Source organism: Abrus precatorius, unplaced genomic scaffold (assembly GCF_003935025.1).
Source record: "Abrus precatorius isolate BTA unplaced genomic scaffold, Abrus_2018 Scaffold11, whole genome shotgun sequence".
Taxonomy (NCBI): Eukaryota; Viridiplantae; Streptophyta; class Magnoliopsida; order Fabales; family Fabaceae; genus Abrus; species Abrus precatorius.
The window spans coordinates 25,637,653-25,657,155 of record NW_020874303.1 but is presented as its reverse complement, the minus strand read 5'-3'; the positions used below and the strand labels follow the sequence as shown (position 1 = coordinate 25,657,155).

Here is a 19,503-nt window from a genome sequence, read left to right as displayed (position 1 = left end):
TAAATAATAAAACAGCTTAGTTGAAACGCATGCAAGTTAGCTGCTTAGTTTCTGGATGATTGACACAATTGCCAATCAAAATACTTTCCCTATGGAATATCTGCCTCAAGAGTTAACGTCTCCAAATGGGATTCATATTCTCACTTACAATGACGTTTGTATTTAGTACTTTATCATATTCATTAGGATTGTTTTTGATAAAAAAAAATCTATAAAAAATAGAAAAAAAATATTAAATAGATGCCATTAATTTATCATCATATGCATTTTTTGTCACCATTTCATTAATAATTTTTTGACAATTTTAAGAAAATAATATTTGATATAAAATATCCTAATAGATTTACCAAAAGTTAATCAAAATAAAATTTTATTTTAGAATAGATTTAATTTTTTTTCTTTATACTTCAATGTATTTGTAATTTTTTTAATTTTAATCTCTCATAAATTTTTTTATTCAAATTAAAATTTTTATCTTAAAATTTTATTCAATAATTAATAAAAATGTAATAAATATAATTAGAGTTAGCAAAATAACCATTCAGCTTATTTGGATCGGTTGATTACACAAATTAAAATCTTATGATAAGTAGTATGATTTAAAAATTTTAAAAATTTGACACAATAAAATACAAGTTAAAATTTAATGAAGCCTTGGAAATAAAAGCAATGAATGAAAATGTGTAAATAGATTTAACCTCTTCCACATCGCAAGTGGCATGGTGGCAGTGAGACACCAAAAGTCAACATGAAAGAGTTTGTCAATCAAGAATCATACTTGTACATTCATGAATTTTTTAACACAAATAAAAAATTGTTATCTGTAATAAGAATCAAAGCTTAATGCAACTCGGATTGTGACATTTGTTTTCCTTAGAACCTTGCAAAAAGGACAGAATATTTTTCAGGCAGAAGAGTAATTTATTAATCAATGTTAGGATAAACTACAAAGTGGTACTGCGGTGTAGAGGATAGACATTAAGCCTCTAGAAAAGGAGATGACCAATTGATATGTTTTCTTTGATATACGAAGATAAAGGGTGATAGGTCACCAAAATTACAAGAAAGGGAAAGGCAAATTTGGTTAGAAATTTTAAATTCATCCTAAATATTGGTCAAGCCGGAGTTGTAGTAAGTTAATTCTAATTTATTTTATGAATATATAAGCCTGTTTGGCTAAATTAAGCTGTTTGATTTTATTCAATTAATAACTAATGGAACAAAAGTACATAAGGCTGGGAAATATAACAAGATGTATAGAGAAATTTAATTTATATATATGATGTGATCATAATGGTTCTTGTACTGAAGTGCAAGAAAGCAAGTGCAAGCAGGGCTGATTTGCATATGGTTGATAAAGGTATCCCATATTTTCCACAAGCAAACAACCCTTTTAAAAGTGGCCAATAACAAACCACCAAATATGTGCTTCAAATCAATTCTCCTAGTCCACACCCATTCCCTCTAAGAGGTGGCTGCAACCCCAAAAGCTTGATAAACAAAGCTGTCAATTGCACCAACAAAAAGGTTGTGCCTGCCACAAAAACTTGGGACTCATCGAAGGTGAACCTACCAACATCAGAATCATCTTCATGATCAGCACCACAAGTTGGGTGTTCCTTCTTTGTTACTTCAAAGACTGTATCAGATATGCCGCAGAGCTTAAGCATGCCACTCAAAAATCCAATGAACCATGCAGTCGTGGTTCTTATTATGTTCATTCTCTGATTGTTCCACCAATGTCGTATTGACAACCCAACCATGAGGTACTCTAATAGAGTATAAATGTTGTAAATCACAAAAAGAGCAATTGGAATCCATAGGCCAAGCCCCTTGAATAAAAACAAAAACGAAATAGAAGATAAAAAGATATATATTAAGTTCCCAATTCATGAAATTGAATACTTTGTACTAACTAGTATAAGTATAACCTTGCCAATAATATTATTTGGATCATACCTTAGGCAGCAAATTGGTGTTTGTAACTATGCAATATGGCAGCAGTGTAGCATAGCAAACTACGGAGACAGAACGCAATCCCATGTTGGTTACCCAAAAATAGGACAAGCCTTGCCTGAATTGGATCTTACCAAAGAGAGTGGCCATAACAGCAGAATGCTTTCCAAAGAAAACTACAGTGAGACCTGAGGCCCATCTCTTTTGTTGGATCATTGTAGAGAGTAAATCTTTTGGAGAACATCCTGTAAAGGAAATTGGATCTGGGCTACAACACTGATCTCCAACCTTTTCTATGAATATTCAACCCAGTAGGTACATCCTCTACTATTGATCCAGCCCATCTAAAGTTCCAAAATCACCAAAGCTAATTAACAAAATATTAGTTTTGCAAAACAAAAAATTAAGTTTAATAGCAAAAATAAACATGTACATATTTGCAATAAACCAGTAAATATTGATGATTTAAAAAGAGCATTTTTATTTGAAACATATATATGTTTGTATATGTTGCATACCGCATACTTGTTTACCCCAGCTACTGCCATATTCATAGCCACAATCTGCAACTTGGATTGCAGCTCCAATGAAATTAGATGGGCTAATATTAGGAGAATATGTACTCCCTTCCAAAGCATGTGCTACTGATTTGACAAACGTCTTTGAACTTCCAAACTGTTGCACTAGTACATTGTCTGCTAATTTTCCTTTAAGAGATACGAAACAATAAACGCATTATAGGCATATCAGATAGAAATTAACTACTTATACTATCCTTAAATATCCTTAGGCAAATGTTAACCATTACTTTCGGGGAACTAGTTAAGGAATTAAAAGTGGAATTTTTTTGTTAGAAAATATAACAATTATAATAAAAACTACTCTTCAATTCCTCTTAACATGTCTTTAGAACACTGGTTAACAAGATCCATATACTTAAATCATTTTGTATTTAAACCCTTTCATTTGGGAGTCCATTGGAAAATTTTGAATAACGAACAAATACAATAAACAAGTGAATTTTATGTATCCATGTAAGGGCAAAGACCTTTTCTTCCAGTTTCGATTTCATCTGGATAAAAACCGTAAATAACATTTCTCTTATGGAAGGTGTTTGTTCCTAAATAGAAAGGTCCTTGAAGTCCTGCCACGCCTCGCATTATGTACTGCATTAGACAAAACAAGAAATTGAAGGAGAGTTACTCTACATTCGTTTGGTTGCAAACATAATAGTTTCAAATAAGACAAAAAACTTATTTAGTCTAAAGAATCAGAAATGCCAAATCATATTAGTTCTTAGTTGCCAGAGTTCTTTAAATGACTAATATGACTGATTCATAATTCTCAAAACAGGTCAAATTTCTCAATTCCAAATTTGAAGTTTAATAAGCATATTTTACAAACCTCTTACAAAATTTAATGGCGGTCAAGATCTTCATTCAAAGTTTACCTCATAGACAACCGCCCATTGATTTCCAAAAGGGTCATCTTTTATTCCATCGTGGAACTGCTGGAAACATTAACAAAAGCAACCTCTTTTCCACTCTTTGAATCCATGAAAATGCAAATAGCGTGTAAAACAATCTTCGGATTGTTAACAAACATGTCACTGTCTACATTCAACATAAAGGGAGCATTGGTCATCAGTCCAGAGACTCTTGTCTGCACATATTAATGATTAAAAAAGATGAGAAACCATTATTAATTCAGAGTAAATTTTGGATTCGATCATTGAATTGGAAATAGAATTCCACGAACTGAGTCTAAATGTTAGTTAACAAACTTACCAACACATTCATAGCTCCAGCTTTGTAATTATGTGGATGTAGTGGTCTCTTCTCTCTAGATAAGTAGACTAGGTGAGGCAACCGGTCAGAAAGATCGTCCTTGTTCTCTAATATAACCTGCTAAAACGCAAGGCAGAAAAAAGAACAAGAAAAACGTATACAAAATTTACTGTTGAATGAACAAAACGACCGCTTTATATAGAAAGAGAGCTCCATAGTTTAGTATCTTTTAGGCGAGACAATCAAAATAAGGGTGAATCCATATAATATGATGGGCTAGTTCTTTTAGCAGGAATTTTATTTATTTATTTAAAAGATTGAAAAATGATACCTTATTTAATCGAAATCAAGTATACAACCATCCCCATTAATAAAAATAGTATTTTATTTTAAAAAATGACTATTGATAAATATGAAAAATATAAAAAATATATTAAACAGAAACGAAAAATTTGTGATAGATTAATATTTTAAAAACACTTGTATTTTCACACACTTTTTCTTGAATTTCTTCTCTCTCTTTTTTCATTTTAATTTCTGTTTCTATCCCATTTTTATTTAATTTTTCTCTTTTTTCCCCTTTTCTTACCCCATTCTACAGCTTAAAAGTGGATTGTCAACATAACATTTCTGATATTTTAAGGGTAATGTTTATTACCTTTATTATGCTCGGATGATTTCTTTGCTTTATGTTTGAAAATACTGCAAATTCTCCGTCAAGTTGAAATGGAATTGGTTTAAGGGTCATATCTTCAATTTTTTGGCTAAGACTCTCATACATATCCTGCATAAACAAACCATTTTGCGGCTAATGGTCAGAGTCAAGGGCTTGGAAGTTCGAACATATTCCTAGTGAGTGAAACGGAGTTTAAAAAAAAGCAAAATCAACGGTTCTTTGCTTGCAATTACGAGTCAACAGGTAATTTGAATGGCTTCTTTTTTATTTAATTTAATTTTAATTCTTGGAGAATCGATTCTGATAAATGTCAATCAGATCACATCAATCATTGCATGGCAATGTTGTTGTACTTACCTTCATTTGTATCCATTCTTGTTTGAATTCTGAGTCTTCATTTTTGGTAGTGGCAACGTCAGAGAAGTATCTAATGGGGGCTCTAACTTGCACATTGTACTTCTTACAAAAAGGTACCCAAAACTTGGCGAATTTGGAGGCTTCCACAAGGGCATAGAAGGTAAGAGGGGAACACCCATCATCGGAAACATAGCAAGCTAGCTTGTTAGTAGGGTAATCCAGTGCCAAAAGAGACGAAACTGGGTTCACTGTGATGATGGGTGGTTCAAGTTTAGGATCTGCTGTTGTCACAAGCACGTCCACTGGTGGAAGCTCAGGTATCCTATTGAGATAAGGAAAAAAATAAACGTAAATACTCGTGTAAGCATAAGCCTTGGCTGTAATAAGCTTCAAGAAGGATTCAATAACCTAAAACTTCAGCTATTTCAAGTATAGAATAATGATAGCCTACGTGGGAATAAGGACGCAAATTCAAAATAGCCTATATAAGTTATCAAAAGAGTAAGTATCGATAGATTTATGCTATCACGTACTGCTGCATGAGACGATCTATGTGGGTTATGGTTATTGCGCGACTCCATTTGATGTTGAGAATCACAATCCAAGTGAAGGTGAACCAAAATTCACATAAGAAAGCAAGGAACCATGGGAAAGTGAAGTTGTTGATTGAGAAAACACGGTAACTGAGAAGTAAGAGGAGGAGTAAAATGAAGGTGTCCATTACTCTTTGAAATGTACGCTTGAACCATAATTTTTCATAGAGAGGAAGATGTACTTGGTTATCCATTGAGTATGAGAAACTAGAATGGCTGCATGTTTACTATTTTTAACCAAGGGATTCGAGATTCTCCGGATATTGCTGATTTATAATATGCATTTTCATTCTATTCTATGGTACTTGCATGCATTTGAATTGGGAGGGCCCCAATCAGATTCTCCTAATGTTGGAAAACACGTATATTGCCCCAACCACATTTTATATAGTATTTTTTGTATTAATTTACAAGTTAGGTGTGGTTAGAGGGAATGTTTTAACGATGAAAGGACGAGAGATTAACTTAAAATGCATAATAGAATTTTGATGATACCAAGTTTGAATTTGATGTTGAGCAAGGAAGTATTAACTAAAATTTGTATTAAAAAAAATATGATTTTGATGAGGCTTCGGATGATAGAAGTGACACTTACGATGGACTCAAATATAATAGTTATTGTGATGAAAAAGGTAATGATTATGAAAATAATAGCAGAGATTGATATTTAGTAAACAATTAAATTCTTTAAACATTAATTAGAATTTTAATAATTAGTTATACATATAATAATATTTTATTAAAAAGATGAAATTTTCTTTAATAATTTTTAAATTTGAAAATGTTATTATTTCCTGTTAACCTCAGATATGTGGCTTTTTTTATAATATTTAAAAATAATATATATTAAAATATGAAATTTTGGAAAAAAAATATGAAAATATGAAAACTAAAAAATTGTTATTAATAATTCTTAAATGAAATTAGTTAATTTCAAAATTTTCATCTGATAATTTTTGAATAAGTTAGCTAATTTTATGAAATTTAAAAATTGTCCTAAATTTTATTAAAAAATCATTAATAAATTATCATATTTTTATAATTTTTTAATCAAATATCATATTTTATATATAAACTATTAGAATTTCATGTAAAAATAAACTGAGATATGTTTTATTTTTTAAAAAATCTCAAAAGGTCTCGAAAATGAAATTACTTGTGTTTAAATAAGTTTCCGAAAAAAAATCTTAAGATATACACACCGTAGACGCATGTCATTTCATGATGATGGGGAAGTGCAACACCGCACTCGGCATATTCGGGGAAAAACAACTACAATCGACCCAAAAAAAAAAAAAAACTCCATTTTTTTCTGCTTTTGTTAATTAATTTTAAATCAAATAATAGTAAATAAAAAATTTTAAAATTTAGAAATTAAACATTAAAAAAATAGTAGTACAAAAATTAATTACGAATCATAATTTTATTTAAAAAATATTAAAAATATAAAAAAGAATGAGTCTATTTTTGCTTTGTTGGGATAGGGAGCATTTACTTGTATAATATTCCAATGGACTTTGCTCACTATATTTTTTTTATTAAAAATAATTGAGTGTAAAACACGTAATTTCAAACCGTATTTAACTTCTTCTAAAATCAATTCTTTTAAAATTAGTTTTTGTATATTTTGACACAAGCCATTTTTATCCTTTGTGGGCCAAGATTAAAATTAAAAAAATTGTTTGGATTTTTTTAGTTAACTTTAAATATATTATTTTATATTTATTCTCTTTTCTATTTTTAATATAACATTGAATAAATGGTATTTTTTAATATTTCACAAAATCTTAAAAATAAAATTTTTTATATTTATTAATTCAGTTGTTTAATTTTTAAATATATTAATTCACAATATTTATAATAATATTTATTTCTAAAAAATAAAAACAAACAATAAACTATGAATCTGTGTAGTTTGATAAATATTTTTATTTTTATTAATAATTAAAAAATTGTTCAAACTTGCTCCATCAAACAAGTTTCGCATAACACAATTATTGCCTAATTAATTATAGTTTTTTCTTCAGTTACATGAGTAAAAATTTATAGTAAAATACATTATATATATATATAATATTGATAAAAAAATTATTTATTAAAATTTTTAACTAATATATTAAAGATACTAATCAAATAAAACTCTAAATTACATTCACACTTTTAGAGGTTTAACAAAATTTTACTTTATGCTTTTGTAATATTACTTTTATCACTTTGATTCCTATAAGTATATAAAAAATTAAAATAGTTTGTATGATTAAAGAGAGTATGCGATGTTATGTTGTTATATTTGTAAAATAAAAAATATTAAATAAAATTTTATTAAATCTTAAGAAGTATAAGTATAATGTAAAATACTTTAGGCCTGTATAAAAGGAAAGACATTATTTAAATGTCTTAATTGCTCAGTCGCAAAGTGATTACGTTGTTAGAAACTTCATTTGTGAAACTGATACTGAAGAAGTGGCATAATTATTGAACTCTGGAAGTATTCTTCAATCCCATAAGCATGCAGCTACGTTGTCACATTATTAGGACACTGAAACTTCAACAACGGTCTATCACCTTTGAATCTGGATTCAAAGGGAAGACACTGAGTATTCCTCTTGATTCCCATTGCCCTTTTTAGACCACATTCACTCTTATTATTCATTTAATTTCCTTCTTTTGCTAACTAAATTTCATTAGTTTTTTTGGAATCGCTAGAACTAAATTTATCTTTGACTTGTCTACTATTTTGCCCTTGATGGAATTTTGCGAAGATTGTTTTGTTTCCAGAGTACCCAAAATAAAAGTTACAAGCTTTTTGATCAATGTGTTATAATGATGAATTAGTACAGAAAAATAATAAATATAAGAACACAATATGTAGATAAATTCAATTTCAAGTCATCACTGATCAACCAATAACAACAATGCTTCTACAGAAATGCACAAAGACAAATGCAAGCACTATTGACTTGCATATAACAGATAAGGGAATCCCATATTTTCCTTTGGCAAACAACCCTTTAAAATATGGCCAATAGCACATTAACAGATACAAAACACATGTCAATTCCCCTAGTCCAGATTCATTTCCATCATGAGTTGGTTGCAACCCCAAAACCCAGATAAACAGTGCTATCAATTGCACCAACAAAATGGTCGTGCCAGCCACAAAAACTGGGGACTCGTCGAATGTGAACCTTCCAACATTTGCACCCTCTTCATCAGCATTAGAAGTTGAGTGTTCCTTCTGTGTTATTTCAAAGACAGAATCAGATATGCCCAAAAGCTTGAACATGCCACCCAAAAATCCAAGAAACCATGCAGATGTGCTTGCTACTATGCTCATTCTCTGGTTGTTCAACCATTGTCGCACGGACAACCCAATTGCAAGGTACTCTAAAAGAGAATGTACTTTGTAAATCACAAAAAGAGCAATTGCAATCCATAGGCTAGGTCCCTGCAATAAAAACAAAGCGAATAGAAGGAAAGAATTAAATATATTTTCATTCCTACATTTTTACAAAATTTTTATTCTAGTTTATTTTTTAAATTCAGCACTTTTGGTCCTTTGCCGGTCGCATAAAAAAATGATACGTGATAACTTTGTGCCAATCACATCATCGTTAAACTTTTTATTTTATCATGTTCTCATTTAACCATCACTTGTGATCCAAAGTACTGACTTTAAAAAAATTTGAGAGACTAATATATACACACACACATATACATTGAGAGTAAAAAGAAAAGGTATATTAAGCTCCAAATTCATGAAATTGGATCTAACCTTCGGAAAGATACTGGTGTTAGTAATTATACAATGTGCAGGCAGCAAAGCATAGAAAAATTGGAAGGCACTACGAAGGCCCCAATTGACAATCCAATAATAGGACAGGGCTGCCCTAAATTGGATCTTACCAAAGAGAGTTCCAATAATGGGAGAATGCTTTCCAAAGAAAACCACAGTGAGGCCTGAGGCCCATCTCTTTTGTTGTATCATTGTGGAGAGTAAACTTTTTGGAGTACACCCTGAAAAGGCAAATGGATCTGGGGTACAACACTCTGATCTCCAACCTTTTCTATGGATACTTAACCCAGTGAGTGCATCCTCTGTAATTGATCCATATAACCAGCCCATCTAAAATTCCAAAACCACCAAAGCTAATTAATAAAATTTAGCTTTTATAAAACAGGAATTAACTGTAATAGCAAAAAAGGAATATGCACATATTTGAAATAAAAACATTAAATATTAATAATCTTAAAAAAGAGCATTTTTACATGGAAAGAATATCTGTATTTGTTGCATACATGTTTACCCCAGCTAGTTTCATATTCATAGCCACAATCTGCAACTTCGATTGCTGCCTCAACGAAATTTGATGGACTAATGTTATTAGGAGAATATGAACTCCTGTCCAAAGCATGCGCTACTGATTTGACAAATGTCTTTGAACTTCCAAATTGTTGTGTTAGTATCTCGTCTGCTACTTTTCCTTTAAGAGAGATGAAACAATAAACGCATCATAGGCATACCATATAGGAATTAATTATTGATACTATCCAAAATATTTTTGAATTTAAACCCTTTTATTTGGGAGTCAATTGGAAAATTTGGAGTAATGAAGAAAGACAATGAATGAGTGAGTTTTTTGTATCCAAGTAAGGGCAAAGACCTTTTCTTCCAATTTCAATTTCATCAGGATAAAATCCATAAATAGCATTTCTCTTATGGAAGGTGCTTGTTCCTATATAGTAAGGTCCTTGAAGTCCTGCCATGCCTCGTATTATGTACTGCATTAGACAAAACAAGAAATTGAAAGTGAGTAACTCTGGATTTGTTTGGTTATACACACATTAGTTTCAAATAATAAAAAAAAGGAGAACTCTCGCCAACGAGTGACAAGCAAATTATCCAAATAGACTTAGATATCACATCTAATCCGATATTAGACTTCTTGCCTCATATTTGCTGCATGACAAGGTATATATGTAGTTGAAAACTAAGTCAAGAGCTTCATTTGAAGTTCATTTAGTTTACCTCAAAGGCAGCCACCCATTGATTTCCAAAAGGGTCTTCTTTTATTCCATCGTAGAATTGCTGGAAACATTGAACAAAAGCAACCTCATTTCCACTCTTTGAATCCATGAAAATGCACATAGCGTGTAAAACAATCTTGGGGTTGTTCACAAACATGTCACAGTCCACGTTCAACATAAAGGGAGCATTAGTCATTAGCCCAGAGACCCTTGTCTGCACATATTAATCATTAAGCACAACATTACTGAGTTATTAATTCAAAGTAAATTTAGGATTCCATCCTTAATTGTTAGAATTGGAATCAGAATTCCATGAACTGAATGTTAGTTAACAAACTTACCAACACATTCATAGCTCCGGCTTTGTAATTATGTGGATACAGTGGCCTCTTCTCTCTGGATATGTAGACTAAGTTAGGCAGCCCATTAGAAATATCTTCCTTGTTCTCTAATATAACCTGCCAAAACGTAAGGCAGAACAATAACAATTAGGAAGATTTACACAAAGTGACTGTAGAATGAACGAAGAATCTCACTAATCTGTACTTAAAGTGATTGATAAATAATAATTTTTTTTTATTAAAAATCACTTTCATATATATTAAAAATTATGAGAGTAGGTCCATTGTTATATTTTTTTTATAAAGAAAATTACTATAAATGTTTTAACATTGCCTCAAGAGTACTTGTTAACATTTTTAATATACAACACAACAGCTTTATATAATTATTGCTCTCAAAGCACTTGCTAGCGAGACTCATATTTTAATGCTATATTTATTACCTTAATTATGCTTGGATGATTTCTTTGCTCTATGTTTGAAAATACTACGAATTCTCCGTCAAGTTTGAATGGAATTGGTTTGCGGGTCATATCTTCAATTTTTTGGCAAAGATTGTCATACATGTCCTGCAAAAACAAGCCATATTTGCAGCTCATGGTTAGAATATTGCTGTCTCAATCATTGCAGGGCAATATTCCTGTGTACTTACCTTGATTCGTAACCATTCTTGTTTGAATTGAGGTGAGCCTTCATTTTTGGCAGTGGCAACGTCAGAGAAGTATCTAAAGGGTGCTCTAACTTGCACGTTGTACTTCTTACAAAAAGGTACCCAAAATTTGGCGAATTTGGAGGCTTCCACAAGGGCATACAAGGTAAGAGGGGAACAACCATCATCGGAAACATAGCAAGCTAGCTTGTTAGTAGGGTAATCAAGTGCCAAAAGAGACAACACTGTGTTCACTGTGATGATGGGTGGTTCAAGTATAGGATCTGCTGTTGTCACAAGCATGTCCACTGGTGGAAGCTCAAGTACCCTTTTGAGATAAGAAAAAGTAAACGTAAATACTCATGTATAAGCTTCAAGAAGCATTCAATAACCTACAACTTTAGCTATTTCAAGTACAGATCAGTGATAGCCTTCATGGGAGTAAGGAATCAAATTCAAAATAGCTTATATAAGTTATCAAGGGAGTAAGTATCAATAGATTTATGCTATAACATACTGTTGCATGAGACGATCTATGTGGGTTATGGTTATTGCAGGACTCCATTTGGTGTTGAGAATCACAATCCAAGCGATGGTGAACCAAGATTCGCATAAGAAAGCAAGGAACAATGGAAGAGTGAAAGTGTTGATGGAGAGAACACGGACACTGACAAGCATGAGAAGGAGGAGTAAAACGAAGATGTCCATAACTCTTTGAAATGTGCGTTTGAGCCATATTTTTTCATAGAGAGGAAGATATCCTTTGTTCGCCATTGAACAAATTGTGAGAGACTAGAATTGTAGCTAAGGGATTTAAGAATGATTATTTAAAGAGAAGAAACAAGCCTTCTAAGGCATTCATTATAAACAATACTTGAAAACTTGTACTAAAATTTTGTTGCATTGAGGAAATTATGAGATACTAGAATAGTTGCATGTTTACTATTTTTAACCAAGGGTGAGATTCTTCTTTTTGCTGATTTATATATTATTTGCAGGGAATTTATGTAATGTGCATGTTCATTCTATTCTACCATACGTGTGGATTTGGAACTCCAAATCAGATTGGTAGGGATGAAAGTTTGACTAACATTTAATGGACGTGGGGGGTACAGATATTTTCGTATCCAACTCGCTCAGCATATTCCTGCATTTTTAAATATATTAAATTGATCAATTAATTTGTTAAAATTACACACACAACATTACATATTAAATGGTGCAAGCATTAAAACTTTAAATTCACGAAATAAATTATTTCAACTAGTTTAAATACTTAATGTACACTATGTTGTATAATCAATTGCTTTATTTGTATTTAGAGTTTGATTCGAAATTTATTACTTCTTTTGTATATTTTATAATTAGAATATAAAATAGTGTTTTTATTCAATTCAAATGTTACCCATGACTCAATCAAAAAAACGAGAGGATGAATTCAGATATAAGCAATTTGTAGTATGTCTAGAACTATGTTTAACATGATGCTTACGTTAAAAATGTAAAAGCTTCAACTTTTCATAACTGTTGCGTTCATTTATAAAAGGGCTTTAATTAAAACTTTTGCTGGGCTGATATTGACTTAAAATCCCTTTAGAAGTTCTTCTTGCTTTATTTATTCAGTATTAATCAATCATCAATCAATGTTGTAAAAGTACTGTTGCATCGGCTTGACACGTCTTCCATGCTCAATGTGAAAATTGGGATTAAGCTTAGATGAAGTTCATTTTTCATGTGAATGAGAATAATATTTTAAAATTTCTTGGATCCAATTCCTTTGAGGAATTATATTGTAAATATATTCATTTAAAAATAAAAATTAAATTAGAAAATAAAATAACATTTATTTATAAATTGGTTAATTAAAGAATGCATACATATTTATTTATTATTTTTCCCTTTTAAGACTGATATTAATATCTATTTAAATTTAGAGATATCGAAAAAAATCTTTAGAGATTGATTCGGGACTGTAGAAAATACACAATGCACATGCATGCCATGTCATGATGATGTAGAAATGCAGCACCCCACTTGGCATATTCGCGAGACTTTTTTGTTTTTTGTATTCTTGTAATTAAAATTCAAAGTCAAATAATAGTATGTAAATATTTAAAAAATTTAGATATCTCATTAAAAAAAATTCACGAATCATAATTTTATTTGAAAAATTAAAAAAATGTAAAAAGGTCTTATCTAATTTTGTTTTATTGAGCTGTCGCGCTTAGACAAAAGGATGGGAACAATTTATGAAAAGTGCATTTTGTCTTTATTTTTATTTTTTCAAATCAAAATCGATTACGTAATAATTAAAAATAAACGATAAAAGAAAGTTATACCCGGTTTCTAATATAAGTTGAATAAAAATAATAATTTGTCAATTTTAAGGATATGCATTCCTTAAATTTTTCAAACAGGCCAATAATATTTCATTTCACACAAAATGGACCACATTAGGTTTTGTATTATTCGTGTCAATTTACAGCTAGTTTGGTCTGAGGCTTAGGGCATATCTTCAATTTATGTTTATAATTTTTTAAACATATCTTCAAAGACATATTTAGGCAAATAATAAACATTATTACATTAACACATTGTGTTTGGCAATTTATTATATTCTTAAATTTAATACTTGAAAAAAAAATTCAGCTATTTAAAAAATAATAATTTATGCGTAAAACACATCAAGTGGACGCTTGAAATTTTATTTAAATTCTTTCGGCATCAAGGCTATAATTTAATTAAATTTAAAATAAATCCTTTGTATCTTGTGTAGGCAAAATTAGAATGGAAAATTTGTTAGGCTGTTTTATTTTTTATATTTTCAATATAGTATGAAATAAATGGTAGTTTTAATGTTTTAAATAGTAGTAAAACTAAGATTTTGTTTATAAATACTTATTGCTTCTTTCATTAAATTTTTTAAAAAATGAATAATGATTTTAAGATTATATAAATGAAAAATAGAAACAAACAATAAAATAAGAATCTGTTTAGTTTAAATAAATAACTTTAACTTTTTTTTTATTAATAACTACAAAATTGTTCAAACTCGGTCCATCGAACGATTCTTGCATAACACAACGATTATCTAAGTTATAATCCTTCCTTTAGCTACATGAATTAAAAGTTATAGTAAATTACCTAGCAGTCTATCACATATCACCTATCAATGACTTTTTTTTTTTTGGGTAATTTATCAATGGATTTTTTTGTTTTTTGGTTTATACAAGCAAAAGAAAAAACAGCTACTATCTATCTCTGAGTTGTTTGAAACCACATATCATTTTGGTACTGCAGAATTTGGATTGGGTTATTTATTTTTATTTTGGATTTGGAAAGAGATTTTATGTCTAAGGAAAGAAAGCATGAGCACATCAACTTGGCTTTAGACCATTTTCCAATACGTTTATTTTTATTTTAATGAAGATCTAGTATAAACGATAATACGCCATGTAAAAAATTTCAAAATGAGAATCTGACCCAATCTATATATTGAGAACCTTGAAAATAAAAACTTTGAGAGCCCAAGGCCAAATCAGGAATACCTTACATTTGTCAATGCTCGTATTCATAATTTGATGATTTTTAGACCAAAAAAAGCGTATTCATAAGTTGATGGGAATGTTTCTCTATCCACACACATACTAATTAAAAAGTAATTATTCGGATGATATTATTAACTAAACAATCACTTATAGTCATTGATATTTTCATTACAATTTATTATTATATTATTATTTTTAATTAAATATTATCATAAACTTAAAGCATATATATAAACAATTCATTTTATAAAGAAGATAAATATAAATTATTTTGTTAATCAATGTATACACATTTTAGGCCTTTTTAAAAAAAAGGGGGAGGAAAGACATTATTGGTTACAAAGTGATAACGTTTTGTAACGTCAAATGATGTCTACAAGCCAACGCTGGATTCATACTCTTTCTAGCACCTTATTAATCAAATTATTTAATTTCACTAATAATGGTTGGTGTTCTAAAACTCAAATTGAACGACATCGTTTAACGGTCATGGGCGTTCTCTTATAATATTCGCCGTGATTCCCTTGAGCATGTGAAATTCTGCTCTTTGCTTCTCGCTGGGATTCCATGGCTGACTCTGCATCATCCCCTTTCAAAAAGATCCAGATTCAAAGGGATGACACTGTGAGTGTGCCCTCTTTGATTCTCATTTCCCTTCTTTCTATTTAGACCACATTCACTCTTATTATTATTTATTTTGCTCCTTTTGTTTACTAAATTTTCATTATTTTTTTAATACTATAAAGTAGAACCGTCTGTGTTTTTTGCAATTTCCAGAACTAAATTTATCTTTGACTTGTTTATTATTTTGCCCTTTATGGAATTTTGTGAAACATCTGTAGTGAAGACTTTTTTGTTTACGGTGTACCCAAAGTAAAAGTTACAAGCTTTTTGATCAATGTGTTGTGATGATAAATTTTCAACATAGATGTTGTCTTGGGTCTTTATCAATTTCATCCTTTGAAATGGAATGCTACCCACATTCCACTTACCCTTTTGGTCCGTGCTTACTGTCTGGAAACTGTTATATTATATGCCATGTGTTGCTTTTCAATAATCTGTGCAAGTGACCTACCATGTCAAATAATTTTGATGCATTTTGATCAAGACCAGAGTTGTTTTGACGAACTATTGCTTCCAGTCATGTTGTTGGACACTTGGACCTAAAATTTTCTTATGTCATTTGTCTCTTGCGATATGTAACTATTCCATGTCTGCTATCTGCGCTGGAACTCAAATTTTAATTTTTTATGCAATTTTTGTTTTCATTGATCATTGATCAGACATTTGATGCATATGTGGTTGGAAAAGAGGATGCTCCTGGAATTGTTGTGATTCAGGAGTGGTGGGGTGTGGATTATGAAATTAAGAACCATGCTGTGAAAATTTCTCAGCTTGGAACTGGGTTTAAAGCTCTCATCCCAGAGTAAGATAATAGCACTTCAATCTTTTCCTTACTCCTTATATATATGGTAATGTTGCATGCTACATTTCGAAGACTGATGGATTTGCCTTTTTTCCAGTCTGTACAGAGGAAAAGTTGGTCTGGAGGTTGCAGAAGCTCAGCATTTGATGGATGGTCTTGATTGGCAAGGAGCTGTGAAGGATATCTCTGCTTCAGTTAACTGGCTTAAAGCAAATGGTTCAAAGAAGGTTTGCCACTGTTCTTGTTGTCAAGATAAAAAATTCTCTATCTTAAATATGCTCTACCATCCACAATACTTGCCTAATATAAACATTTGATTTTGTTGACCTGTGCCTGATGATTTCATTGTGATTTTATCATCATACAATAGTTGCAGAAGGTTCTTATACTTTTTATCAACTCATAACAACATTGGGCTAGCTACCCTTTGCTTGATATTTTAAATGATTTAGTTTAAATCTTACTTTTGAAGTTGGAGACTGAACCAGTGAATGGGAAAATTTATTTAGGTCCTAAAAGATTGCTCTAACTTGTAATTTAGAGGAGTATTATGCTATGATCATGTTAAGAGATTGATCTATTTTACGAATATTACATAATCAATGGTGCTATGTGATCCATGTAATTGATTTCACTTTGTGAGATAAGACTTAGTAGTTGTTGTTGTTATTTTGTGTGTTTGACTATAAATGTTAGTCTCTGTCGATAGTTGTGTTTAGAGTTTATTGGGTTAAGGTAATAAGGAGTTTAGAGCCAGAGTATCCTTTTGAAGTCTGATATGGTTGAGTATATACTTAGATTAAAGTGCCAAATAAAACTGGTTTGTATTTTGTTTAACTGTATCATTTTGTGTTAAATATACAAAATGTGACATTGTTATTTATTGCAACAGGTTGGTGTGACTGGATTTTGTATGGGAGGTGCACTGTCTATTGCAAGTTCTGTCTTGGTTCCAGAGGTTGATGCTGTTGTAGCATTCTATGGAATTCCTTCTTCAGAGCTTGCTGACCCTGCCAAAGCCAAGGCTCCTGTTCAGGCTCACTTTGGAGAGCTGGACAATTTTGTTGGCTTTTCAGATGTTACTGTATGATATTTTCTTTGCAATTCTATCTTAATCTCACAGATTATCATCAGCAAGACGTATGAAATAATTTTTTTATCATGAGTTTGATAGCATCATTGAGTGAAAAACAAAACCTTTCTCCCCATAAGATTTTCAACCGCCTCTGCCCATTATCAATCTCTTATACCAGGCATACCCTGAAAAGTGTACCCTTTTTTTAATGAGTATTTTGTTGGACAAGGTGCATTTTTTTGTTATTTTGTTGTCAGTATAGTTTGATAATAATGAATAGGAAAGAAAGGGGATAGAACACTATCGTGTTGATGTTCGTGAATGAAAATGTTTAAATTTAATCCACTGATTATTGTATTGACATTGTTTGATATCTTAGGCTGCCAAAGCCTTGGAGGAGAAGCTGAAGGCATCTGTAGTTGCACATGAGGTACACTTCTATCCTGGCAACATGCATGCATTCATGAACAGGTCTCCAGACGGAATCCAGAGGAGGAAGAAAATGGGAATGCCTGATGAAGATGAAGCTGCAGTTCAGCTGGCTTGGTCTCGCTTCGAGACCTGGATGACACGTTATTTGTCTAGCTAGATAATTTCCTACCTCAGTTCTTATGCCAATATATATTCTGTATGTATTCAGTCTTGAGTAGTAATAAACAAACCTCAAGCTCTGTGTATGCTGCTTGTTTCTGTTTGGTTGTTTTATGCATATTTGAGAAATTTGACTTGGGAATAATATTGAAATGGTTGTCTTTTCTTCAGTTTTGTTTATTATTTTGGCCAGTGGTGCCATTATTTACATTGTTCTTATCATTGACTCTATCTGTTCTGCTTTCCCCTCTGCCGTTCATTAGACTAAAATTGTAATATATACAATAAAAAAGGTAACTAAGCGGTATAAGAATTTTGTAAAATATTTTTTATATATTGGAAAGGTTGGCATCTTAGTGAATATAGAAGTATTAGGCTTAGTTTTTGGGAATATTTTCATTGCATATTTATACATATAGGCAATTTATCTCTTTACGTTAAATTTTTTTGGCTGCAAATCTAATTTAATTCCGTCAATATTTATCTTTTTGCAAAACCAATTTGTGGTAGAGATTAAAGAATCGACATCGCAATGCTGATAACCTCTGATCTAATCCTCTAAGGTGCAATTTTAGTCCGTGTTACACTGACGTGGTAAGAAACGACGAAGACTTTCACACTCATTCATGAGCTTAAAGCATATCAAAACATTCAGCCTTATGTTTAGGACCTCATAGTGTTTAGTTTCAAGTTTGAATTGCCATAAATTTATGTTTACTTTAACGTTGATAGTTAAGTTTTTTGCATTAAATTCATGTTAACAAAATTTTCAAATACTACGTCCCGTTTCTTATTAGATAAGCTCGTTTGAGTTGAAACTTGAAACTAAGAATAAAAGAACCATGTGAGAAAATTGGAAAACTTCGAAATACTTGCTGAAAACTGTTCCATCTGTCGAATCTCTTGCAGCATTTATTGTACATACCAACCATTAATTCAATAATTGGACCACACATTTCAAAAATTTAATCAGTTTAAGATGCAGATGTCTCACCACAACCTATTTGCACCTAAGTATGAGTATATGCTCTTATTGGATCTCCATCCTAGCATAATTTCACTTTTTATCAATTTATGAGCAAAATTTTAAAATTGTCGTGAATACAAAAAATTCAATTTTTAAAAATTGAAAAAATACTGAAATTCTTCGACCGTATACAACTTTAGCATATGGTTAGCAATTATAGTGATTAACCCATTATGTATAGAAAAAAACAGAGAAATATAGTTACGTCACTATCTAATATTTACCACTAACTTAGAAGTGTCGTGTGTGTATTCTGCTTTTCTCATGGCCCTCTTCGTCTATTATGTCGGATGATTCCACCGTTCTTATGGTAGAAATTGTTAATAATATATCTTTTATTATTAACTAAAAATTATATTAAAAATTTAGTAATTCTCATTTATACTTTAATACATTTTAATTATTAAAAAAAAATGTTAAGAAAAGTATGTTAAAAAGTATATATATTC

At 30.8% G+C, this 19,503-nt stretch overlaps 2 protein-coding genes and 1 pseudogene across 5 annotated transcripts; 1 reads left to right on the top strand and 2 right to left on the bottom strand.

The window, feature by feature from the left end:
• Positions 1 to 1,271: 1,271 nt before the first annotated feature.
• Positions 1,272 to 5,563, bottom strand: LOC113855918 (annotated as a pseudogene).
• Positions 5,564 to 8,163: 2,600 nt separating this feature from the next.
• LOC113853587 (cellulose synthase-like protein B4) lies at positions 8,164 to 12,454 on the bottom strand. Of its 3 annotated transcripts, none has more exons than XM_027484034.1 (9): positions 11,905 to 12,454; positions 11,391 to 11,715; positions 11,182 to 11,307; positions 10,739 to 10,855; positions 10,399 to 10,611; positions 10,034 to 10,151; positions 9,639 to 9,853; positions 9,145 to 9,495; positions 8,164 to 8,817 (listed from the first exon to the last, which is right to left on the bottom strand). In XM_027484034.1, exons 1-9 carry the CDS (start codon positions 12,159 to 12,161, stop codon positions 8,269 to 8,271), a joined length of 2,271 nt encoding a protein of 756 aa, XP_027339835.1. In that variant the 5' UTR covers positions 12,162 to 12,454; the 3' UTR covers positions 8,164 to 8,268. The 3 variants fall into 3 exon arrangements, with proteins under 3 accessions (XP_027339835.1, XP_027339836.1, XP_027339837.1); XM_027484035.1 differs by having other exon boundaries at positions 8,181 to 8,817; positions 9,669 to 9,853; positions 11,905 to 12,370; XM_027484036.1 differs by having other exon boundaries at positions 8,242 to 8,817; positions 9,276 to 9,495; positions 9,669 to 9,853; positions 11,905 to 12,365.
• Positions 12,455 to 15,376: 2,922 nt separating this feature from the next.
• Positions 15,377 to 18,796, top strand: LOC113853591 (protein usf-like). 2 transcript variants are annotated; one of them, XM_027484042.1, is made up of 6 exons: positions 15,424 to 15,559; positions 16,219 to 16,361; positions 16,459 to 16,588; positions 17,254 to 17,445; positions 17,816 to 18,064; positions 18,538 to 18,796. In XM_027484042.1, exons 1-5 carry the CDS (start codon positions 15,503 to 15,505, stop codon positions 18,023 to 18,025), a joined length of 732 nt encoding a protein of 243 aa, XP_027339843.1. In that variant the 5' UTR covers positions 15,424 to 15,502; the 3' UTR covers positions 18,026 to 18,064; positions 18,538 to 18,796. The 2 variants fall into 2 exon arrangements, with proteins under 2 accessions (XP_027339842.1, XP_027339843.1); XM_027484041.1 differs by lacking the exon at positions 18,538 to 18,796 and having other exon boundaries at positions 15,377 to 15,559; positions 17,816 to 18,191.
• The last annotated feature ends 707 nt before the right edge of the window (positions 18,797 to 19,503 follow it).

What these genes read in the sequence shown, in the direction of transcription:
- LOC113853587 (XM_027484034.1), bottom strand. Translation starts at nt 12,161, where the DNA reads ATGGCGAACAAAGGATATCTTCCTCTCTATGAAAAAATATGGCTCAAA. An exon ending in ATAGATCGTCTCATGCAACA is followed by an intron (nt 11,716 to 11,904) that starts GTATGTTATAGC and finishes TTATCTCAAAAG; the next exon opens with GGTACTTGAGCTTCCACCAG. An exon ending in AATACAGATATTCTTTCCAT is followed by an intron (nt 9,496 to 9,638) that starts GTAAAAATGCTC and finishes TTGGAATTTTAG; the next exon opens with ATGGGCTGGTTATATGGATC.
- LOC113853591 (XM_027484042.1), top strand. Translation starts at nt 15,503, where the DNA reads ATGGCTGACTCTGCATCATCCCCTTTCAAAAAGATCCAGATTCAAAGG. An exon ending in TTTAAAGCTCTCATCCCAGA is followed by an intron (nt 16,362 to 16,458) that starts GTAAGATAATAG and finishes CCTTTTTTCCAG; the next exon opens with TCTGTACAGAGGAAAAGTTG. An exon ending in TTGGCTTTTCAGATGTTACT is followed by an intron (nt 17,446 to 17,815) that starts GTATGATATTTT and finishes TTGATATCTTAG; the next exon opens with GCTGCCAAAGCCTTGGAGGA.